This window comes from Ceratosolen solmsi, unplaced genomic scaffold (genome assembly GCF_000503995.2).
Source record: "Ceratosolen solmsi marchali unplaced genomic scaffold, CerSol_1.0 scaffold11, whole genome shotgun sequence".
Lineage (NCBI taxonomy): Eukaryota > Metazoa > Arthropoda > Insecta > Hymenoptera > Agaonidae > Ceratosolen > Ceratosolen solmsi.
Genome location: NW_011948416.1, coordinates 1,279,871 through 1,307,443, shown reverse-complemented (window position 1 = coordinate 1,307,443; position 27,573 = coordinate 1,279,871). Strand labels below are relative to the sequence as shown.

General features: G+C 23.8%; 1 protein-coding gene across 1 annotated transcript; it reads right to left on the bottom strand.

Annotated features, from left to right (window-relative positions):
* On the bottom strand, positions 1–27,573 carry LOC105359136 (glycerol kinase). The gene is made up of 11 exons (XM_011495637.1): positions 27,361–27,573; positions 7,923–8,002; positions 5,934–6,192; positions 4,873–5,090; positions 3,855–4,067; positions 3,622–3,732; positions 2,761–3,017; positions 2,434–2,639; positions 1,796–1,939; positions 1,441–1,527; positions 1–362 (listed from the first exon to the last, which is right to left on the bottom strand). Exons 2-11 carry the CDS (start codon positions 7,998–8,000, stop codon positions 265–267), a joined length of 1,671 nt encoding a protein of 556 aa, XP_011493939.1. The 5' UTR covers positions 8,001–8,002; positions 27,361–27,573; the 3' UTR covers positions 1–264.

Sequence of the window (27,573 nt, the reverse complement as noted above, 5' to 3'; positions counted from 1 at the left end):
TATACATTTATAAATATATAAGTGCATACGTGCACACATGTTGTACACCTGTCAATATTGTATGCATTTAATCATAAATTAGGAAGACTATAAATAATATTTTTTTTTTTAATTTCTACCTATTAATTTGAGAAAATGTGATGGTAAGTTTTCATGAAGTCTAGCAAAGTGTACAAGTATTTGGCTATAGACTAGCTGGATTCTAAGATTTAGAGATTAGCTGACAGCTATAATGACTTTTCTTGTATTGCATTCAGTAAGGCGTCACCGATTGTCGAAGTAGATGCTTAGCCTTAGTAAAATAAAACTTGACATTAAGAACCAGCTTACTGGTATTGATGCCAAAATACGATACCTATCATCTGTAAAATTACAATGAATATATGGAAAATTATTTTGAAATTTACAAAAGCCTGGGAAAGGATATTGTTAAAATAAAGTTAGCAATAAACATATATATATATATATCTGTGCACTGAAAATTGATAGTAAATGAGTTGAATTGTTTTTAATATAAAATGAAAATATGAAGTGAATTTATCATGAGTTTTAAATTATATATAGTAAAACTATTAAAAGCTTGTTAAACCAGTAGTGAACTTGCGTGTTAATTTTAATATGACACTTTCGTCTTTTAGAATTTAATATTAATATGAATTAAATTGAATTTCAATTATTAGAATTTTTTTAAGTTGATAGCAATTATTAATTTGTATACTTACTTATTGTATTCAGTTAAAGTTTTCGATAAAATTGATGTTCTATTTTTCTATTTACTATCATTTTGCACTACATTTACAAATTTATTGTTCAATTGTATACAATTCTAATGCTTTTTTCAATTTTATTAGGAATTAATTTTATCAGAAATTAATTTAAATACGAATAAGAATAGTGTAAATTTATTGTTTAATTGTATACAATTGTAAATGCTATTTCAAATTTTATTAGATATTAATTTTATTAGAAATTAATTTTAATACGAACAAAACACACAAATATAGAAAAAATATAAATAGAGGGAAAGGATAAGGTACATAAAATGGTATATGTACAATTGTATATGCAACATATTATTTAAAGAAAATATGTACAATACTTAATAATAAATATAAATACTTAGTAGTTCTACTAAATGCACATAAATATAGCAATAAATTAACACAAATATTTCTATAAAATATAAATTAATACAATGCAATGAGTAAAATCCACACAGGTATGTTTCCAGAAAATTATCTATCTACAGTTTTTTACATGCGAAAGAGAATATCATTATGATCACTTTATATCCTGAAGGAGGTGAAAGAGGAATTTAATACACACAGAGAAATACTTTGACTAGCTACGAGGTGCGCGAATTGACAGTGGAGTTTAAAAGCGAATCCTTTATTGTGTCCACATGTTCAGTCTTCGAACCAGCACTATATTTATTATTACCTGTCATCTGAGGTGACATTTTTATCGATGCCCAGCCAAGACTTTTTTGTACTGCCATTCTCCACTTTTTGTACCTTGCATCTCTTTCTAAAATAAAAATGCGTTAAATGTAATTCTTGAATTTTTTATGCACATGATAATGTATTTTGAAAATAATTGATAATTATTATCTGAAAATAATCATGATAATTTTTTAAGATTTATAGTAAAAATTTTTAATAAATATTTTTACTTTAATATATATATATACGCAAAGTAAGTTTTTATTTAAATAATCTGTGGAATTAAGAATTCTTTAATTATATGATTATTATATATATGTTCAAATGAAAAATTTAACTTGATAAGTTTTTACCTTCTGGTGTTGTTGTGGGCAAAAATGTGTCGGTAATAATTGTTTCAACACCTGCACCTTCTAATTCCCAGAGTCCTATACCAGCTGCGTTTCCAGCAGCTTTTGCAGCACCTAGTGCTGTAATATCAGGTACTCTAGACCTGACTAAATGTATTATAAAATATGATTATTGCCAGAATTATTAAATAACCGTTAAATATCTTTTTTTGGTTTCAAATAATTTAAATATTTCTATGAATTTATCAGTATTAATTTTTCTTTTTTAATAGATGGAGCATTTATATATTTAAATATGGACAATTGAGTTAATAAATTATAAATATAACTATTATTTTATAATATTCTAGAAAAATAACACTTGTAGAATACAGTCACTGTAAGTGAAGTAATTTAAAAATATATAACTTGGCATGAAAAAAAAGGAAATGCAGTTCTTAAAAATATGTATTTTATCGTATATTTCAAAAGAAAAACGTTTTCTAATGAAGACGTATTAATTAAAAAAATAATCACAAATATAAGACTCTTTTAAAGAATTGCTAAAATTGAACTTAATAATACACCTAATTTTCTTTACTTTTTTAACAAAATTCATCATACAAATTAAGATTGTGCAATCAAAGAAAATAAGTACTCACAAACTGGTATACCAGCAATATCGGCTTGCAACTGCATAAGCAAACTGTTAATAGTCATTTTTCCATCCGTGTATAATTTTGTTAATGGAAAACCGCAATCTTTGAACATGGCTTCTATAATATCTCTCGTTTGGAAACAAACAGCTTCTAGCGAGGCTCTTATAATGTGATCTTTTGTAGAAAATGTGGTTAATCCACAAATAATTCTACGTACGAAACGAATATTATTTATTAATTGATATTCGAATGAAAATTTAAATTAATTTATAAGTCTTTTAACGGAAGAAACACATCGCGCGTGTTTGCAATATTATTTGAGAAACGCACCCTCTGGCATCCTTTCTCCAATAGGGCGCGTAAAGTCCCGAGAAGGCAGGTACAAAGTAAACGTCGCCCGTGTTTAAGACTTTATCAGCCAGGTGTTCGCTCTCTTGTACATCTTTCATCATTCGCATATTGTCGCGGAGCCACTTGATCGCGAGGCCTGCTACAGCTATCGAACCCTCGAGTGCGTATACAGCCGGACTTTTTGGGCCCAGCTGATACGCTACCGTAGTTACCAAGCCGTGCGATGAGAAAACTCTCTGCAAATATTAGTAAAAATAAAAATTTTTGGAATTTACATTTTAGAGTACCGAGGTGGGAATTTTCAATTTTTTTTTTTTAATATGATTACAAGACTTGATATAATATAGTCAATAAAGTATAGTAAGTTTATAGACAATAAATTAAATGCAGAATAGAGGATTGGTATTTGATGTTTCAAATGTGCATTTACGAAACCGTCATAATTGAAATAATCTATAAAACTACGAGAAAAAAAAAATTAATTTAATAAATTCATAGCACAATTATTTACCATAGTGAAATTGTCTTTTATCGTGCTTTCGCAATTTTGAAACTATTTAGTCTCAAAAATTAGTAAAAATTAATAACTCTATTTATTGATATGTACGTATAGAATTAATTGAGTTTTCTGTTGTATCGGCTAATTATATTATATGATCATATTATACCATTATTAACAATCTTAAAAATAATGATTAAAAAAGTAGTAAAAACGAATGAAGGCATTTTTCGGATTTAAACTAATATTTAGTAAAAATTTTAAATATTGTTTTTCTTTCATATAAATCAAATTGAAAAAAAATTACAATTATTTCTTGTAAAATCAGTCGATTAACTTACTGTTTGGCCAGTATTACAAAGCAAGAAACATCCACTTCTGTATGTATTTTTTGCTTGTCCTTGTTTTAAGCAATTTTGACCTACAAGTGCTGCTTGTTGATTCCCTAATATCTGCCACAGATACACAATTACATTTTAGTACTTATATTTCGTTCATTGAACAACAAGCAGCGATGCTTGTTTTAAATAATTATTCATAAATCTACATTTAAAATTATATTTTAAGAACTTACTCCTGATATTGGAATGCCCTTTAACGGTTCGACTTTGATGTTCCCATAAATTTCTGAGCTACTTCGTATTTTTGGAAGAATATGCATGGGAATGTTGAAGTATCGACAAAGAGTTATATCCCAAGTCATAGTTTCAATATTCATGAGCATAGTTCTCGAAGCGTTTGTTACATCGGTTATATACAGTCCACCATCCTTTCCTCCTGTTAAATTCTATAAAAAAAAAAAAAAAAAAAAAAAAAAAAAAAAAAAAAAGTCTGTGATATTTAATACATTATTAAAAACAATCGATGTTTTATACTCAAGAAAATTACAAAGACTTTAAATAAATTAAAAATATAAAGACAATAACATTTTCTCATTTACTTGACTTACCATAAAATTTATATCTACATTATTTAAAATTAAATCATTTCTTTGGAGTGCAATTAATTCGAATAATAATTTAAATATTTAATAGTGATATTATAATTATATTAATAATATAAAAATTAAATTAATTTAATAATACAATGAATAATGATTGCTGTGGTGATAAATCACATTGATATTATAAGGCTATTTATTACACATGTTTTTTTTGTGTTTTTGATTTATCGACAATCGTTTAATATTTACAAAATAACTAAATTGACCGATGGACAAAAAGTTGCTAACTAAAAATCATCCAGTAAGCTATTTTTCAAATTGATTTTAATTAATCTTTCACTGGAAAATAAAATGAAAAGTTATGTATGTATCTGAATCAATAAATTAATTATTAATATACATTAATTTACATTTAAGCATTGAATACAATATTTTCAATATAATATCTGCAAAAATATGAAATTCTGACAAACTAACGATATATTTACTGATAAAAATATATAGAGGTAAGAGTCGCTGTAATTATCCAATTAAATAAAATAATGCAATGGAGAAAAAGATGCTCGGCCGTTAAATTAACCAGCAACCGAAGTTTAATAATAAGCTTTACATTGTCGCGACTTAATGCAACCTTCGTGAACATTCTTACCCAGACGAGCCACGTGTCCAAGGTTCCAAACATACAATGACCCTCGCGCATAGCTTTCTTGACATTCGGCACATTCTCTATTAGCCATCTTATTTTCAACGCCGAGAAGTACGAACTCACAGGCAGACCGCAAATTGGCCTTAGATGATTCTTATTATTGTCCGGGAATTTGGCTATTATCTCATCGACCATTTTGTCCGTCCTGATGTCCGACCATACTTTAAATGATAAACAAATTATTTCCTATGTAATTAGTCCGCCGCCACTTAGTAATAGCGAATCGTGCGTTCTTCATTAGACCAACGCTTGCTTTTTACTTGTTGTTGAAACATTCGATTTTTAATAAGAATGCATCTTTAAAGAACATTTTTATCGATTATGGATACATTATTAACTGTTATTTTATCAAGTTTGCCTTTTGCTTCGTTCATCCACATTCGCTCATAATGATGGATCAAATAATCTTTAGTTGCCTAGCAAATTTTTAATTCTTAAAAGATTTTTTAAATTTTATAAATTATGATAATTTTATAATTCTAAAAAAAGTTCAAATATGTAAAATGTGTATTCGATAAGTTGTTTAATCGAGTCAATTATACATGAATAAATATGTTATTTAAAAATCTTTTCAATATTTAACATTTTCTTCATTCGTGTAAAGAAAAATTAAAATAAGCTAATCGTTAATAATGAAAACCAAATTTGAATAATATTATATTAAACATTTTATTTTTATTATTTAGCTTTATTTTTAAAATCGATTGAAGCCAATATAATTGTAGATACAATCTTTCTACTTCAAAGTATTTTGCAGATACCTCATTATAAAATCATTTTTGCACTACCAAATAATATAAGTAAAATTAACGATAAGATTTTCCACGATGACATGCGTAATATATTTAAATGATAAAGTAATAAAATATTATATATAACTATATAAACCTTTTATAAATGAAATTCTAATTTCATTTGAGAAGCTGAAATTATTGTAAATGATTTATACTGAAATTTTAAAGAAGGCTTATGTAATATTATCATGCAAGACTTAAATGACTTACGTATAGCATTGAAAAGTGGCTCTCCAGTCTTAGAATCCCAGACAAGAGTTGTCTCTCTGGAGTTACAAATGCCAATGGTGACAATATTTCTCATATCTAAACCATTCCTTTCCATTCTTTCGAGCACATGAGCTATACATGATTTTATCGCGGTTTTAATTTCATTCGGGTCTTGCTCAACCCAACCTTCTTGTGGTGTGAGCTGTTCGATATCGATCTGGTGCGATTCGACTTCCGACACATGTTTCGCACCGAAGATCTACGTAAGAAAGTGACAACTAAGATTTTATTGATATCCATGATGAGTTTAATAAGAACTGAACCCATAAATATGCATATGACAGAGTATATTGTAGTTGTATAGAAAATAAACAAAATTTAGAGAAAATATAGAATTAAAATCAACTTCTATTTTATATATATTTATCCCAATAGATGATACATGATGCTCGGTATTTCTCAGAAAAATATTTAAGTTGATGAGTGACATGTTGAGTTTAGTTAGTCAGGCAATGGATTTTCTCAAATACTCTATAATTTTTATACTATAAACACGATTTTATACTAATTTTCAATGATATGTTAAAAATAATATTTTTTAGTATTAATTAAAAAATGTGAATAATTATTCATTTTTCTATGTACTTAAATATTTATATTTAAGTAAAAATAAATATTTAAGTGTGGAAAAGTTATATGTAAAAGAATTTTAAAGCAAACAACATTTATAAAATAATGAATATTCCAAGGCAAAACACGATGAAAACGATAGAATCATGCATCTTTAAATTTTGTAAATAAAATCTTTTATGTATAATTTTGTTTGAATTTTATGTACAAATTTATTTCCCGTCAATGTTGGAAAGTAAATAGATCTAGAAGCCTAGTCTGCAATATCAAATCATCGAGATAAGAAATTACTTGAAATATGTAACGCTTATTTATAATTTAAGTAACTAAATTGAAACAGGAAATTTTACAGTGGCTGCGTTTGGTTTAAGTTTCCTCGATATATACATATATATATATATATATATATATATATATATATATATATGCATATATATACGTTTGCATTTTTATAAAAATTTGTTTTTTTTTATTTTCTTCTCTTTTCAGAAAATATTTGTTATTATATTTATGATAAACATCAATTGATACTCATCTTATATTATTTATTTAATTTTCCTTTTGAATCCAAATTTACATACATAATGAAACTCTGGGGAAGAAGCATTAATTTTCATTCAACTTTACTTAAATAAATCCTATATATTGACTATTGAATATTACATGAACTATAATCTGAAAATGTTTTATTATTAACGAAGAAGCATCAATTACTATAGAAATATTTATTTCAATAATATGGTTTAGCTACTAATTCTTTTTAAGGCTTGACGTATGAAATACATTACATGTACTATTTCGAGATAAATACATTCAAATAGTTTTTCCATTTTTTTCTTTCGGATCATTATTTAAAATGGGTAATTGTTAGTTTTATTTATGATGTTATTTTAACTGAATTATAAAAAATAAAATTAATATTTATAATTGCTTTTCACAATATTAAATATTTTAATCGAAAGTGTATTTAGCCGTAGTGTTTTTACAATTTTTTTTTATATCTTTATTTGATTCATTAAAATATTTATGACGTAAGTGTTTATGGAAAACAATAACATTTTTATTTGTTTATGAATAAAGTAAATTTTATGAATAAAGCAAAGCTACGTAATGAAGTTCTTATATTTATTAAATTAAATATATTCACGCATAATCACATTATATTACTTTTAACGAAATTTGCTTAGTGAAGAAATTTGATAAATATGTTAGATAAACTTAATTAAGCCACAGGTTCATGATATTATTCAATTGTAAAAAAATTTTGCGACTTATCTATATGAATAACAGATCTGAGATGTTTTTTTAAAGGCTAATGATTATTATATTAAACCGCTGTCTTATCTCGTAATTACTTACGACAAATCGAACGGTTCGCGTGCCTACGTCAATCACTCCAATAAATGGTCCAGGTTTGCTCGGGATTGCAGACATCATATCTGAAAAAAAAAAAAAAAATATGAAATAATAATACACATGCCATTAAAATGTCACGGTTAAAGTTTACATATTTTGCAATGTCCATTATTAAATTTATGTTAAAAATAACGTCTTTACACTATCCGAATACATATGCAAATTACTTTTATTTAATTAATATATTGATATAAATTTATTTCTTCTTGTCAAGTATCCCGTGGATCGGTATTAACACAAACTTCGGTGATACGTGTTTTTGTTTAAATTAAAAAAATTAAGTATAATTTATATTCCTTTATGTTGATTAAAATTGAAATATGTTCGTTTCTGAAAAGCTTTTAAGATTATAACTGTTATACTTATGTTATATATGTTTGCGACATAAAAGAGTATTTGTACTTAATAATTAAAAGATCTTTATCAATTAAATTACTATTATAGATATTAATTTATTAATAAAAGTTTATACATAGGAATTTTTCACGCTTCATTTAACAAATATATTTTATCACGTCGGCAAAGCTCATGGAAACATTGCCTGTATATAAGTATTGGCGTTTATTAGTTATAAATTACATAAATAAATAAAAAGTACGATACCGCAGCTTACTGTCCTTACTTCCTAGATTGTTGAATACGTACTTCGAAATCGAATTAATATAACAATAAAACAAGTGTAATAATGCCTGCGCCTTCCTAATATTGATAATAAGAGTGCGTCTGCACGCGACGAATTGTCGGGCGACTTGCGAGCTTACGCACAGGCTAAGAATTCCAATGTACGCCTGCAAAACGCGCGGACTGGAAATAAAGCACTAAAGTGAACGTTTATGTGCCGCGATTTTCCTTTTTTCTTTTGGTATCGCGAGGTCGGGTGGGTGGGGGCGTGACCGACGCCGATTGGCGCTTGTCGGTAGGCTCGTCGTTCGTAGCCGGGCTCCGATTATAATGAGGCCCAATGTTGATGCGCCATCAGCTAGTGACACTCACTTTTGCAATCTGCGGAGATTCCGGACACGCTTCCAGCATCTAAGCATCTTCGGGAAAAGGACAGTTGATCGTCTTTATCCTACTAAGGCGGATTTTCTTTCTGTTTCTCCGGGAAGTATACGATGAATTTTGTTAAGCTTTATGAGGAATTGAATTTTTATGCCTTCTAAAAAAAATTCCATCTCTCGTGCACACTTTCTAAAAATCAAGCTCAACAAGGCATAAAAGTTAGCTGCTCGAGAAAAATTCATCTATGACGGCTTACTTATAAAATAAATGACTATTACAGCGGTGATGATAACAACAGCAGTAATAATCATAATGATAACCTAACAAATATATTAAGAAACATAATATTTTAATGTGTCGTAGATTTTCCATTATACTAAATGAACGTGTAGTTTAGATTAAGGTATTTTGGTCAAATAAATGGACAGAGAAAGTGATTGGCGCTGTGCAGTAATAATAGATCGCTCTATATACTGTAATGTGGTATTGTAATACAAGTGCTAGTACATTTTGTGATTTTGTTGAACTTTAAAATGTAATGTGATTTGAAATACTTTTGATAAGAGTACGCAAACGGTAATAATGAAGGTCGCTGTTTCCCAATGAAATAATATATTGTCAACATTGAAAAGAAAAATAAATGTAGCTGTTATTTTACTGACAATAAACATCCAAGTTTTCAATAATTTAAAAACATCCAAGTTTTTAATAATTTACCAAATCAACCCCAAAAATTCGTTACGTGTTTCATTATTATATATCATAATATAAATATTTACTTATTGGTTTATTTAGTTCACATTTTGAAGAATATAAAACTATAATAAAATTGTTATTATATTGCGACAACAATATTCTTCTATCTCTTTACAAACAAATTCTTGTGACATATTTTATGTACCTGATTATTAGTAAAATATAAAGTACTCTATAATTTTTAGTTATATCCCAATCTCTATTACTAATTTTTCATGCTAAAAATTTTTTACATTTCATAGATGAATGTTTGTCTTTCAATATTATGAATAATCATTGACTGGCAAACACCAACTTTGATTTATAAAATTTATTATTGGTTAGTAATGAATTCATTAATATCTATAATTATAATTGCACAATTTTGTATATGTTACCAAAGCCTTTAATCAATTTAATAAATGTAATATAAAACGAACGTGTCTGACTACTAATTATTAAAATTATTAATTTTTTACAAATTAGTTCGTTAATATTCGTTAATATTTAAATATTATTAAATATTGTTCATTGTTTTATTAATTTAATAATTCTCATTCACTAATTATATTCTATCAATTTATAAAATAAAATTAATTGTCATTAAATTCTAGATTAACAGATAATTTAACTGAAGCATAAGTCTTGTATATTTTTATATAGGTTGTGACGAGGTGAATTTATAAGAATATGGTATGAAATATTGTTTATATTCTTTATTTAGGTGAGATAACATATATTTATATTGTTGTGATAATATTTAAATAGTGCATAGAGTTTTGTTTGATGATTAATTTGCGATTAGCTGTCGCAATTGTTTTTGCGTTTGAACTTTAAATTATGCATATGTGATTAGTTCAATGCGCTTGTATTATCATTAAAATAAGAGGAAACGTACTTATTTCCTTAATCATCAGATTTATACAAATCAAAACAAATTGAATTAAAAATGTAGTGCAATATTAAAATGCATTTAATATATTTATATATTGTTATTACCTCATGAGAATGACTACTTACAATTATTTATTGATACATTTCGATTAATCTATTTACAAACATATAAAAAAATGATAAATAACGCATGGCTTCATTATTTCTCTTTTAATGGTATTTTTTTTTTTAAGAAGATTTATAAAGAAATTATTCATTTCAATTATTCAGTTCGTATATCCAAACATTTTTATGGTCAAAATGAAAATGAAAAAAAAAAATTCCGATTTATTTATGAATACAGTTTGAAGAAAGATTGTATTTCAAAAGAATTTTACAATACATTCATAATAATAGAAAACATAACTGAAAATAGGATTTTATATAAAGATAAGGAAATAAATTATCTACAGACCATTAATATATTTTTTTTATTTAGGCATTGTGCGATAAAAATGATTATGAATATATAAATTCCATAAAGTAGCATATTACTTTGAATAAGATTATCTTATCAGTCTTTGTACTTTTACAATATACTTGCTTCATTCTTTATAGATCAATATTTTAAATTCAAAGGATAACAACTACTTTTAAACTATCTGCTAGCAATTACAAATGTAATTTGTCAATAGACTAAATTAAAATTCTAACATTTTTGTCAAGTCATCGAAAATTTAAATTATGTCATACATTATATGTTTTGTAATTGTATATTTTTTAACTGGCAATCTTTAAAGTTATTTCTCATCTACAGCGCAAATTAGAATATAAAATTTAATTTTTTGGATTGTTGTAAAGATGAGTAGAGAAATATTAATGTGGCATATTTCCCACATTTATGATAAACAAAGAAAAGAAAACAATGAAGTGCCAAGTTAGGCTCATATTTAATAGTATTTTATAGAAATAATTCCAATTATAATTTCATTTACATTTTTTATGTGGATTTTAATGTTATTTTTTATAAAATTCTTTTGCTTATTTCTGTACTAACTACTTTGTATATTGTATATTAAAGTGCTAAAATAATCAGTCAACAATGAATAACTTATATATCTTACGTTAATAATTATACGGCATATAATAATATGATATAATTATTTAATTCCTAACCCTTTTGAATATATTTATAATTAATGTATTTGTAATTAATTATAAATTGTTAGTGTTGAATACCAATTAATTATATACCCTATGTCGCAGTGACACTGAGCAAAGGTCACTGATACGAAATTATAATTTTAGTATTTTTTTTAAGACCAAATGAAGACAATATCAGTTGATAAATCATTTCTTCTAAGAACTTTTCAAATAATTTGAAGGTAACGGGTTAGGCTTATATTTCATTTATACAATATTACATTTATACATTAAATAAATTTAGTAACTAAATGTCACTACGTTTCATAAGGATTGACAATGATACAAGGTATTTATTATATGTATTTATTTCACAATCATTTACTATTTCTATATTTCATTTTTTACTAGTATTACTTTTTATAATACTTTCGAGTTTCTATTTAATTTATAATAATGTATTAGATTAAGAAAAAATATATAAATTGACATATAAATTTCAAATATTATATATATTTATTGGATTACATAATACAGTGATTAAAAAATTAAGGTTTTTAAATTAGTTTGAGATACTAACTATTCGTTTAAGATTCGAATATTATAAATATTATAATTAGTTAACATAATAAACATTAATAAGACTAAATTATAAGATAATAAATTTAGATTATACTTATTGCAACAGTAGTATAATTCGTATAGGATCCAATTGTATTTATTTAAATTTTACCGCTAATAAAAGCATATTAATCTTTTACTCCATCAAAATAAAATCTTTTTTTGTTAGATTTTTTCTATTCAAAATAATTTTACCTACAAATTTTATTATTTTTTTTATAGCAAAATTTAAAAGGTATAGATAATACTTATTAAATAAGATATTTTATTTTTGCTCAGACATAAAATAAGATTATTTATCTGATATCAAAATTTAATATTTTCATTATGAATATACATTTATTGTACTAATACTTTGGCGTTATAAAAGAAAACATATTAAGCAAGGGACAAGATTCGGAAAAGCCTCGTCAATAAAAATTACAACTAAAATACAGAAGCACAATAAACATATTTAAATTTTGTGCTGATAAAAGTAGCAAAGTCATTCTTGTCGCGACATTGGCCTGACAATCAATAAAAAATCAGACTGCCTAAATCTCTTTTCTCTTTCCCTCGCATTAAAGCGTACAGTATAACTAAACTAATAATTTCCTCTTCCACATCTTTAAATAAATATATATAATGAAAATTTCGTGCATAACACATTAGTCAGAATATAAGAAGGAATTAAATTTTTTTATTTTACTTTTATTCACAAAATATATATGCGTATGGCAACAAACACTTGACTCTTGTAACTAAATGACTTCATCGTTAATGGATTAAATGTTTTTTTGTTTTACATCACTTAGAATATTACATTATAAATGACGAATCAATCACTTTTAAATAATAGTGTTTATATCACGTATTGAGAAAGAGCAAAAATCTATATCAGTTTGGTTAATATGTGATCGGTCTTTTATCGATAACAATTTTTGAATTGTTGACTATTACAGAAAAATAGAGTGAGATAGAAATACATGTATAAATAATGTAATAAGTAAAAGTACTTATGAAAACGATTGATTGCGAATCAATTTCTATTATAAAGAGATATAATATTAAATTATTTATTAAAACAATTGTTATAAAGTGCAATTTATTATTAATAATAAAATTCAATTTTACGAAGTTAATGAATATTCGCTGGGACATAAATATTTTTATTATCATTTTATTAATTTTTCAACCAGTAAGCAATGATTTTACGTTGAATTCTTTAAATGCTTAGACATATTATTTTTCATTTTTTTAAATTAATTTCTGAAGATACTTTTAACATATTTATTTTTTACATCATTGTATTGTTACTATGCTATAATTTTTATGTATTAAACATATATTCTAAAATTATAAATAAAGCTTTTTAGAGTTATTGAACTTAATTTCAAATTTCAATGCTTAAATTCTTAATTACAAATTTCAATTCTTAAATTCTTAATTTCAATATTTCAGCAAAGGAACATAAGATTTTTATTATTGAAGTTTATGCTGATTTTCTGATACAAATAAATATATTACTGCAGTATAACAAATATATATGTATACATAATATTTTCTATTAAGTATTTAAAATCTTAATAACATATTAATATAGGTAACACAATAAATATCTTAAAGATCTTAGATATTATATTTAAATGAACTTCTATAGTTTTAAAAATGTTTATTTTTTCTCTTGTTTATTTTATAAAGCTACAAATGTATTATATAATATTTTAATAACCGCTTATTTATGACACTTATCAAATGAAATTTTTTATCTGGTAATACGAAAGATTTTATCAGTAAATATCAAAGTTCTAAATTTTATTAAAAGCATTCTTTTTTTTGTTATTTTTTATATCTAATTCTATAATAAAATTAATACTCTTTAAAGATATATGTAATATTGATAACTGGCAAGTGTTTCATTTTAGGAATTGTTTCATTAAAAATATATTTTATATTGAATTGAAAGACTTGGAATGTAATATACAATTTAAATAGACTTCATACTTGTACATTTACTGACTTACAAATTTATCAAAATTTGTATAAGACAAGTACTACAATTCAACATACTTATAAAAGAGTAAAGCATTATCATATCCAAAGTTCGATAAATATTGATATAGATTAAACTGTCTCGTATTAAAAAACAACATTTAATTTAATCTAATTTAGGTTTTTTTTATGTTATGCATTGATAATTTTGAAGAATTAGTTCTAGATCTTTCAATAATCGTTATTCCACATAATAGTTTCATTAAATATGTTCAAAATTCACATAAAGTACTAAATAACGATTAATTTAAGATTTAAAAAAGAACCAATTTTTAATATAGAAATGAACTTTTGAATTACAAATTAATTTTAAATTAAGTTTTATTAAATAGAAAGTATTTATTAATTTTAATATACATCTTCACATTTCAAATTTAATCATAGCTCGACTTTTATTATATAAGTAAAAATAACTTGTCTTATCAATTTTATAACAATTATTGTTGAGCTCTCTAGAGTGAAGAGATTTGTAAAAAGAAGAAATATCTGTCGATACCAAATATTATTTTCAACTTAGCTTTGCTTTGATAGTTAAATTTTAATGAATGTATATGTCTATTTACAAATTAACATTATATAAATAATTTAACGAAATTTAGATTGTAATGGTAAAGATTTCAAATTCTAAATTTGATAAAATATTATTTATAAATAGATAATCTAATAATATGTTCTAAATATGTTTACTTACATTTTCAATACAGTTTAATAAATAATCTATGGTCTTATTTTTTTTGCAAAAATTAGCTATCAGTGATTCTATCATCAAACGTTTCAAAATAAATCTTAATAGTAATTTACAATAATAATACAAAATTTGAAATCACAAATAATAGTAATATAAGAAATAATAGTATATTTGAAAATTACTAAGTATTTTTTAGAAAATCTCCATATGAGGATATTAGTATATTATCTATTACTGTAAAATTACTGTAATATTACTGTAATAATTGATTTGTAATATTTGTCTTTAATATATATCAATTATTTTAAAATATGCTAGCATTAAGTTTAATCATGACAATGAATGATAATTAATGTTCAAATAACATAAAAACATCGACACGTCAATACATTTATAAGAGGAAGAGTATTTTATTAGAATGTGTATAACCTGTATATAAAATTGGAATAAAAATTATATTTAATTACATTAGAATATTTATAAATTGATAAAAAATAAATTAAATATAATAATTTAAAAAAAAAACCATGAAAATTAATAAGTTTTAAAATATTTTTCATATTTTCCAGAGCTATATAACATATTATTTAATATTTTGAGAAATATTTAGTTTTTAATATATATTAATCTACTAAATTATAGTACTTAATACTTTTTTTCTTTCTTGTTATTCTTCAGCATGTATTTGCTCCTACGTCCTATATAAATACTACAAATTTGTTTATGTTTTTTCAGCATCAAATTTTTTTAATCTAAGAAGGTTGGTAAAATAAAATTTGGTACATTATAAACATTTTTAGAGATTATAAATGAATCATTTAAAAAAACTAAATAGTCAATATATTTAGATTTCAGATCTGAAGACTTAAGAATTTCAGACTGAAGAAAAATAATTGAATGATTTATATATTTATGTTGTAATATATACTTTATCATATTTATAATTATTGTATTATATGATTTATTAGAACAACTATTCTACTATTTACGTATATATGTATGAATTCAACATAAAAGGTTACAACCTTAAATTTTTTTATTTTTCGTAAGAGGATAATTTTAATAAGTATACGGATTTAAAAATTTAGTCACTGGTTATATGTAATTAATATTATATTCCGTAAAATTATTAAAAATGTTGTTGTAAAATGTAGTTCATGGCAAAATAGGTCTGAACAATACATACACCAATGCATATGATATTATATAGATATATTACCATTCGATTTCATCTTATTATGGAATTATATATAATGTTATATAGAATGTTAATTGATTTATTAGTAATTTAAGTATTGGCACGAAGTTATTGAATTTTAAGATTTATAAATTCCATATAAGCTTATCAATTTGTGTAAACAAAGCAATTAAAGCTCCTTATAAAAATTCACCCAATTAATTCAAATGCAAAAATCTTTCATATGTAACTTAAAATTAAAAAATATTAATTGACTATATTTCATTAGGGCAAAAAAATTTTCGACAAATTATCCAATGCGTAAATACAATTGAATTTATAATGATGTTCACATTTTAAATTACAAAATACAAATCTGATATGTCACATATAATTATTGTAATGATATGAATCTAGGATTTTATTATATAATTTTCCTTAAGTCGAGAAAAACCTGTTTGCAGGCAAAATATTCGAACTCGCTTTAGTCTTAAAAATAGCTACATGACAATACTACAACCGAATGAGAATAAACAATCATGTTTCATCGATAGCTCGCTTAGGAAATCTACATTAATAGAGAAGACCCTGCATGCACATAATTGTATCTTTGAAATATGCAACACACAATTTTTAAATTTAACAATAACGAATTTATATTCATGAATATATAAAACTCAAGTGTACTAAAAAATCTAAATAATAAATATAATTAGATAGAATATAATTAGTATATATATATATATATATATATATATATGCATATATTCCAATATTTATTATGTATAAGAATAATGTTGAAATCACTATCTATATGCACCACGATCATTAAATTTAAAATGCTTATACAAATAGTATTATTTATATTCTATACATGATCCTTAATGATTAGTTAAATTTGGAAATGGATGCAACTTTATATGTATATATGAAAAATATGGATGGATATTTATTAAATAGCCATGTTAATTTGAGAGCACGCGTAATTACATGTGCAATATAAGAATAATCTATGTTACATAGGTAGAAAGTGAAAACATGTTTGTCCGATTAAAAATTGTCTGTAATTTAGTATTACCAGTTTACAGAGAAGTGATTTTATTTTATTTTTATTTAATTGATGCAATTTATTTTATGATAAAATTTTTATGAATTTTTTAATATATATTGTTTTTAATATATATTTTATGAATTTAATAAATATATATTGTACTCACTATTTATGAAGAGTAATTAAAAAATATTTAACTTTAATATTAGGAATGAAATTATTAAAACTACGTTCCTTCTTAACTATTAGCGCTATTCATAATGTTAATATTCTATTAAGTTCTCATTAGACATTTTTCATAGTAATTCTCTAACGATAATGAATGAAGAAAACGAAAGAAAAAGTCGAACAACAATACTGAATTAACTACTAACATAATTATCAACCTTATGATGTGTATCATTCTACGATATCCTCTATGAACTTCTTTACACGTATCACAAGAAAACTAATTTCACTGATTATAAAAGTCGCTCGTATTCATAAGAATTTTGTAAATCGTACGATAGAACATGAAAGGTCTGCGATTGTTTATAAGGTAGTGGATTAATAGAGAGAAAAGAAGAGATTGAAGGAGATAGATAGAAGAAAGAGAGGGAGAGATTGATAGAGGGAAGGGGATAGAGATGCGACACGAATTGTTGAAACGGTAGCAGCGTGGCGACACGGCCAAGACTAAAGTTAGGTGTCTTTGGACCGGTTGGCAAGCGTAACTTTAAAACTCATCGCCATCGCGCAAGTTAGACGATCAGACAAGGAACGACTGAAAAAAGCAAGCATTTGATTTCCCTCCTTCTGTACTAATTTGGTCGATTTGTTTATAAGTTATTTTCTGTCATGTTACCTGAAAAGTTAAATTTTTCTAATACATATGGTCAAAATTTGTTAAAATTTAATATAAAAGAATATTATTTTTCAAATTGAGCTAAGTATTTTGAAAAATTCACTATGGAACTACAGTACAGTATTTAAGTGTCTATTTTTTCAATCATTCAAAATTTTTTCCATTTGTTCCAACTAAAAGCGTTTCTTACTACTTTTATTGGCAACGTCAATCTTATTGCAATATTTTTAATTAATTTACAGAGTATGTGCCATAAAGATTAGGTATATTATAAAATATATTCTAGTTGATTTTTCTTTGTCAAAGAAAACTGTAAATTAATTATAATATTATGCTATATATTTCTAACTTCCTATCATAACTAGCACAGTTGTTTAGTAATATGATATTTATGTTGTAAGTATGTGATGTTTATGGTTTTGTGAGGCTTATGATTTTGTTGTTTAATATAACAACAAAAAATTAATTGGACAAAATATGTTGAACGTTAAATAAATCAATTAATATTCATGCGTATTCAAAATGCTCGATTCACAAATTCATTATGTAAGATATTTATCAACGTGTTATCTATTGCAATAAAATTTTCTTTATTAATCTTAGTAATGAATTAAATTAACTAAGATATATTTGAAGGGGCAGATTTTTACGCTTTAATTTATTTAATTATATAAATAAATGAATGAATATATTTATTTTTAAAACAATTGCTAAAAAAATACTTATATTAATAATATTTTATAGTAAGATTATATGTAAGTTGGTAGAATATTTGATCATAAATTATCAAACAAATGATTGCACCATAAAATTTGAAATAATTACTTTTCATTTGAAAATGATTATTTTTGTAATAAAATTATCCAATAGAAGTTTCTTCTTAAGCCTAAACAAAAAATTATATTTAATAAAAGAAATTGGATTATTCTTTATAACCTCCTGTACGGATATTAATATTTTTTTATTCATTATAAACATACATTTCTAACAGTTCAATATAAATATTAATTTCATATTCATCTTTTCTGAATACCATTATAAATATGATATTGCGCAAGCTCTACTGCTTTTCAAATATGTTATAAATTATGTTGGCAGCTTCTTGAAGTTCAATAAATTAAATCAAAATTTAGTACGGATACGAATGTAGAAATAATTTTGGTTCAATTAATTATTCGAAAATATATTAACTATATTTTATGTAAAATTCACATTCTCCTATTTTATTTATACATTCATAAATTATTATCAAACTGCGCGAAAGATCAATTTTGTAGAGTGTAGAGTAAGAATTAAAAATTTTTTTTTTTTTTTTTTTTTTTTTTTTTTTTTAAAGAATGCATATAATCGCGAAAATAATATTAGAAACATGCGAAACTCATAAATTATCACTAACACGCAAACAACATACCGTGTAATTTTACATAGTTTAAACTGAAATTGTTAATAAAATTAGTAGCTTTAAAAAAGAGGTGACGATATATCTTCAATTTGATGACAATGTAACTGAAACATTGAAGCGAGTTCAAGGTGTAATAAACTTAGGCTACTGCTGATGGTTGGCTGGCTTTGTCAATGTTTCGAAAGACTATAAGATACGAATTGTCTTATGCCCAGAGGCGTTTGTACGGACTTTAGACTATCGTGTGGCGAAGCGCAATACCATTGTGTATTGTTATGAGGAACGCTAAGGATATAATGTGAATCGATGTAAATTGCTCGTTTGAGTGAGATTATGCTATGCTTAATATTTGTTTCTCAAGATCTTTCTTATAAATTTAGAAATTATTATAATCGATGCCTATGACTTTTTATCACCCATTATCATATGGCAATACTGTTATCTGGTATTTCTTTTACATATCCAAGGCTTGGACTCCTATAAAATATAAGAAAATCATTGTTTTTAATATAAGAAATCATAAAGATAGATATCATGTATTTTAGTTATATTATCAAGTCGACAGCAGATTTATAGAGTTCGATACGGTAATTTTATTCTATATTGTGAATAAACTTACAAAGTAGAAGAATTTAAGTTTGAAAAATGATTTTATTTAGATTTCCAACACTGACTTAATCTTTAAATACAAAAAAAATTCTATAAGCTATAGTTTTTTTCATTATACTTGCAATTATTTAATTGAATAAAGTTTATCTATTATGCTAAATATTAAATACATGTATCAATTAATAAAACATATTTTAAGAGATGAGATCTACTAATCTTACATTAATACAATAAAATAAATCAATTTTAAAATTTATTTAAAAATTTCTCAAGAACTGTATTTTCCTTCTATTCTTAATTGTAAATTGCGGCGCTGTCCAATATAAAATTTACTTAATAGATTTTTATGTTATAATACAAGAGATTGTAGTGGAAAGTATTATAAATTGGTATTTAACCGATTTGTTTATTGGAATCTTACAACTTTAGTTTTTATTTCCATTATACGTATTCATACTCATATTTCTCATATTCGTAATTATATTTTTTATAATAAAACAATTTTGTTTTTTTTTTGTCTAGAATTTTATTTACATATATAATATATATAGTATATGATACAATATAGTATAGGATAGTATATGATATATTTTCAGCCGCTTTTTAATAATTTTTATCTGCCAATTCGGCTGAAAGTATTGAAGGAAGTCATTTTTAGTTATTTTAGATAATTTGCTTAAAGATAAAAGAAAGCATCTTTTCATAAGTATACCACTTGACATTCGAATGTTTATATCTATAATTATGATATATATATATATATATATATATATTGTAATACGATAACTAAAACTTTAAGTCTTACAACATTACATACACATGTTACAAACGATCAAATGTATACAATAAAACTAGTCGTTCAGTGCATAGAAATGAAAGTAACTGTTATTATTAAATTCTTTGTTCGTATCATAAAGATGTATTTCTACAGATTTATAATATAAAACTAGAAAATACGAAAAAATAAAAATATCTTAGAGTCATAATTTTAAATATAAAACAATCAAGTTTGATCAATTGATAGGTACTCGTAAGATTTAGACTTTATATTTTTGTAGAAATTTCGATTGACGATGTATTTTTGCTTTGAATACGATAATTGATTCATTCGTCAATATGTCATACCATAGATAGAAATTTTATTTTACAATTTGAATTAAATTTATGCTCGTGAAATATAAATCAATATATTATATAAGTAGTTTATGCGTATTAATTTATAATGTGAAGATTGTAAATGTAGCTCACGAATGTCGTTACACACACACACACACACACACACACACACACACACACACACACACACACACACACACACATATATATATATATAATTTATAAAAACGTTCACAGTACGAATATATTCATTATTATTTTCACTAATTTTAACGAATAGTTTATACTCAGTATATTGCACGCTTTTCGCAGATTTATAAGAATACACAATACCATTGTCACAAATTTCATTTAGACGTATGATGATCGACGTCTAAGAAAACACAATATATATAAAATAATGAAGTTATTTAATTAATCCAAGTAAATACTGAAGTAGGCGTTTTGTCTTTTATAAAGTGGGATGTTGGTTTTGTTTTATATATAGATATATATATATATATATATATATATATATATATATATATATATATATATATATGAGCATCAAATATTCTTTATCTAATAATTTTTGGTAAGTGAATTATTTCGAGCAAAAATGTTCTATTAAAATATAAAAATATATGAGTTATTTAGATAATTAATGTGAAATAAGTAAGATATGTATTAATTTTCACATGTAAGGGAAAGTTTAAAATTTTAAATATTAAATAATAGATCAATAATAGAAAATTAAATTATTAATTAGAATATGAAGAAGTTCATCCGATTCAAATATAAAAATTATTCATATTAATTCTACCATTATTATATACAATTACAAGAGTGTAAAATCAATGTCATTAATTAATTATACTACAAGTGAATATTTCTTGTATTTCGAACAAATTGAAAATTTTGTTTTAAACAACAAAAAGTGTAGTCAAAGTCACCTCCACAGTCATTTTAAAGTAAATTATCGAAAACGAGATGACGGGTTTTGGGTGTATGTACGCGGGCATTACATAGGATAGAAAACTTTGACATTTTAATTTTTGTAACTATCGTATGCAACAGTAAACCGGGAAGCATCGGACTACGTTAATACGTCTTTCGTCTCGGGCTTATATAGCATTTTCTACTACTTTTAGTTACTTGCGGGTTTTGCTATCACTACCCGCGAAACTTAAATTTAATTTTTATTTGCTTAGAATTTCGAAGCTATCAACTATAAAATGTTGATTATTTCTATATATAGATACATATCTATAAGTTTTATAATGATTTCATTAAATTTAATTAACATTTATTTTATGTTTTTATGGTTTTTAAGATCTGATGGATGGTTGGGTGATGTTGGAATAAGTGAGAACTTAGTCAGTTTCCACCTGGTGAGCAGCAGAAGAATTAAATTCACTACGGCAGAGCCCTAGCCTTGAACTTACATAATACGTTATATAGCAGAAGTTTTTAAATTAAAAAAATTTTCAATAATGTATGATAGTTTCACAGGATACAATTTTTATATTTATCCATTGATTAAATTAAATCATTAAATCAATAAATTAAAATAATAAATAAATAAAAAAAAATATATATATATATATATATATATATATATATATATATATATATATATATATATACATGTATATACTTATAACAACTACACAAGTTATTATGATGAATACATAATATTATAATAAATAATGTATATGTTTATTTACAATATTTATAAAAAAATTTTAAATACTCAAAATGCCATAAGCAATATGAGTAAGAAAATTATTTAAAATTATCAGTAATAAGTATATTATTTTTTTCAAACAATTAACGTACAACTTTGTTACAGTGGATTTATATCGTGTTATTTTTATTTAAATTTGTTACTAAGCTATATATAGTCATCATATAATCTCAAATTTGATAAAATTACTCGTCTCAATTGCATATATTTCCGTGAATGGAAAGCTGCATAAACGCACGATTCAATCTTGGATTTCAGTTTAGCTGTCAATTTCGTAGTCCAATCAGGATTGCACGGTTAAACAAAAATGCAGTCCGATCTATGTTGTTTGTCGAGTTAATATCACATGTGTATCATGTGTTTTTATTACTAACATAATCTACAAATTCTCGAATTATGTGGCAAAGCAAGAAATAAATTTTATAATGTTTTTTAATTGTCATTGCGTTGATAAATTTAATAGGCATTGTGCATGTTTAACGAAAGAGAATTATGTAAAATTATGGTTTTGGTTAAAATTAGTTAAAATTATGAACTAGTTTATCACTTAAACTTGAACATATTAGTACAGTACAATTGCTAATACTGATTAGTAGCTTAGTATATATACATTTTTAGGTTATGTGCAATGCAGGATTAATTCTATTAATGTATTAATTAATTGCTCAATTTTAATTGACAACTTTTTTAAAAATTTCAAATTATAAAATTGATGATTTACAATTTTATAATATTAAGATAAATCATACATTTATTAAAGTGCTACCAAAGTCCTACTACATGTCATCGCATACTTTTCTATTTACTGATATAATTCTTACTGATATTATTACTTCTATGATGTTACACTGAGTTGTTACTTTAAAATTTTATTTTACTTTTACTGTACTTTAAACATTTTTTATAATAAAGAAATTAAAATTTTTATTTAATATAAAATTTATTTATTTTTCTTTCCTACTAAGTATTATATAATGTTTAAACATTTCTTTTGCGAAATGAAATTAGAAGATAATATAACTAATTGTGCAAAAGTCACACGTGATTGAAAAATGCCGATATTTTTGATCTATTTTCTAGAAAAAGCAAGTGTGTACCTCATTGTTCCGCTGTACATTTTAGAGAAAATTCCATTTCGAGCAAAACGGCCAGACTTAATGTGAAATCACATGCACAGGTAATCTTTGAGTTCCCGTACGACACTGGAGCGAAGGAAATAAAACATCCCTTCCGAGGGCAATTGATGAGAGTGCGGCTAAAAGACACAAGCGCGGTCGATAATTCGGAGTATGACCCGCGCTCTCTGAATAATTTTTTGATAATGAAGTTTAACTGAAAAACGTGCTTTTTATATTTCAAACGTATAAGTAACTTCAATTTTTAATAATAGTGCCAGTTATCATGCCATAACGACGAATTATTTTTAAGCGAGCACTTTCAAAAATGGTATTTTTTATTATAATAGTTATCCTGCGTAAGATATAATTGTATATGCCCCTTTTAAATAGTGTTAGTTCTGTAATTAATCTATTTATTTTTCCGATAGATTGTAAGCCAGTTTTACAGAAATACGATTATATATTTATAATTATAATTTGTAATTAAAGATCACCGTATGAAAATGTTATTGTAGTTTAAAATATATAATTGGGATTATAATGTAATAACTTATGTATCTACGGTTTAATAAAACATTATTTTATATATTTTTTCTAATTTATTTAGATTTGAAACATACCTGTTTAAAAATATCTTAAGATATATAAAAGCATATAAAGTAATGAAAAAACTGTGTAATTTAAAAATATGTGCCGCAAAGCCATTTATGTTTCAATTACACTGTTAAAGAATCAAACTCGTTACATGAGCGAATAAAATAAATGTTAAATTTATAAATGTCATTATAAACAATCAATATATTATATCGTTTCATTTTATTAACGTGTTTAATAATTATTGTACTTGTATAACTTTCAAACAATATATGTGGAATTAAAATAAAATTGGTGACATAATTAATTTTTATAGATTAATTCACTTAATAAATGATAAAATAATAAATAACTACACGAGAAAATTATTACAATACAAAAATATGGCATAAATCAAATTTTATTCAACGATTTTATTACAATAACATACAATGTGATTTATTTTAGAACCTTATATTGATTCAATATTAATTATTTAGCTTACAGAACAAAGATATATTAGTAATTTTTTAAATTGAAAAGTTTTTAGAATTGTTTTCAAGTACTAAAAAAATTAGAGATTCTTTCGCATATTCTTTTGTAAATTTAACAATTTTTCAAAGTTTATCTAACCCTTCTTAATATATCTTTGAACTTCTATTAAAAAGACTTAACTTTGTATAACACAAATAATTAATTTTCTTCTTAATTTAAAATAAATTATCATATAGATAAATCAGCAATAAATAAACATCAAAAACCATTTATAGAAGATGTTCTAGTTTGTTCCTAATTTAAAATGAAACCTTCATATTATAAAAAGAAACTTTAATATTTATTTTGTATTTCTGATTTCCTAATTAAGTGCATTATATTTCAAATTCATTCGAATGCAATAAAATGCTATAAATATATTTCCGTATAATATAATATTGATTTTATATTGAAAGATAAGATTCTAAATAACATATAACTAATTAATTAAAATTTTCGTAAAATTGAGAAAGGTTACTTATATAAAAAATATAAGTAATAATATATAATAAAAAAAATATGAACAGATAAAATAACTGCTAATATGTTTATATATCATATTTTTAAGTTAAAATTATATAATAATCTATTATCGAAACGCGAATAATGTTAAATTTTTAAATTATCGATATATTTCTAGTAGAGCTTAGATAAAAATATATACAATCAATTCAATTTAAATTACAATAAATCTTAGAGTTCTTTTTTTTCATTATTTTTTTTTAATAAATTGCTTTTTGTGACAGTTACTTATAAAATATAAATACATATCAATAAATTTCTAATCAGCAATTACTTTTAGTTTACGCTTAGTTATCAATTTTCCATATAAATAAATTTTTTACAACCAATATATTTTTATAGATGACTCAACTAATATGTTGAATAGAAAGTGATTTATTGTAGATACTTGATTTTAGACAATTTAAAAACACTTTAATCAAAATTAAAGTTGTATATTTAAAAACAATTGAAATTTTATATACTCAAATTTAGCGAAGGTATTCAAATCACCATAGTTCACAATTGATAAGAAAAATATTTGGAAATATATGAATTGTCCATTTATATATAATTGATGCAAATGATTAAATTTACATATTTTTACATGACTAAATTAAGTAATAATTGTTTTAAATTTACAAAACTAGTTTTGTAATAAAAAAATTGTTTTTTCTTCAAAAATTTCGTCAAGCAGATTTCGATATTTCGATAATTTTTCGCAGTTTGTAATTTATTATTATAATTTTAAAAACATCAAAATTTTAAAATAAAAAATTGTCAAATGTATTATTTAATGTCCTATTTAAAAAAATATAGGTATAGTGAGGCATTATATTTAATTATATAATTAAGTAGCAAAATATAAGCAAATGAAAATTCCTAAAGAATCGTATTTGTGCAAATATTGTAGTAGTAATGAATATAACAGACGTAATAAAATTACTAATAGTATTATTTTAAGATTAATTTATATGTAAAGTACTTCTCTTCTTACTAACGTATATCTCTCTTTTTATAATACATTATTCTATCAATTACTTTACTCTAGTAAACAAGCATAAGACTACTTCGAAGGACGATATTTCCGAAACATAATATTTATAAATTGTTATTATTTAAAACAATTTTTTTTATTGTAGTAATATTAATGATTTAGAATCTGGAATTATTTATTAACTTTTAATTAATTAGTATTAGTAAAAATATAAAGTTAGAATTTAATTTATTTCTTTAATACTATTCTAATATAAGTAAACAAATTGAACGATTTTAATATAATTTAAAATTAAAAAAATAATATGACCTAGACTATAATATACCACAAGATGCATTTATGTATACATTTATATCCAGATGAATAAGATGTAAACATTATATTTCATTACAAAAAATGTGATATTTTATATTTATTTTGAAATGAAATATTTAATATGCAAGTAAATATAAATATGTATGTATATATATATATATATATATGTATATATATATATATATACGTATAAAGGTAATTGTTTATTTAAACTAATTTTATAGAAAATATATGAAATAAATTATTACAGTGCAAAGCAGGTAAATTATTTATATTATAAAATTTAATAAGAATTAGAAATAGTTTTAGAGTATAAAAAACTAACCTCTTAAACAATATTTTTGTTCTATTGATATTGAATTCTGACAAAATAGTAGGTTCAAACTCGCGTAAACCGATTATATCACAATTACTAATAAAAAACATGATATAAATGAATGAAAAAAAATACATTTCATTTTACAAAATAATCACAAAAATAGCGCCGAACCTCGTCGTTACACACGTGCTGCACGAAAAATTTTGTACATATTAATAA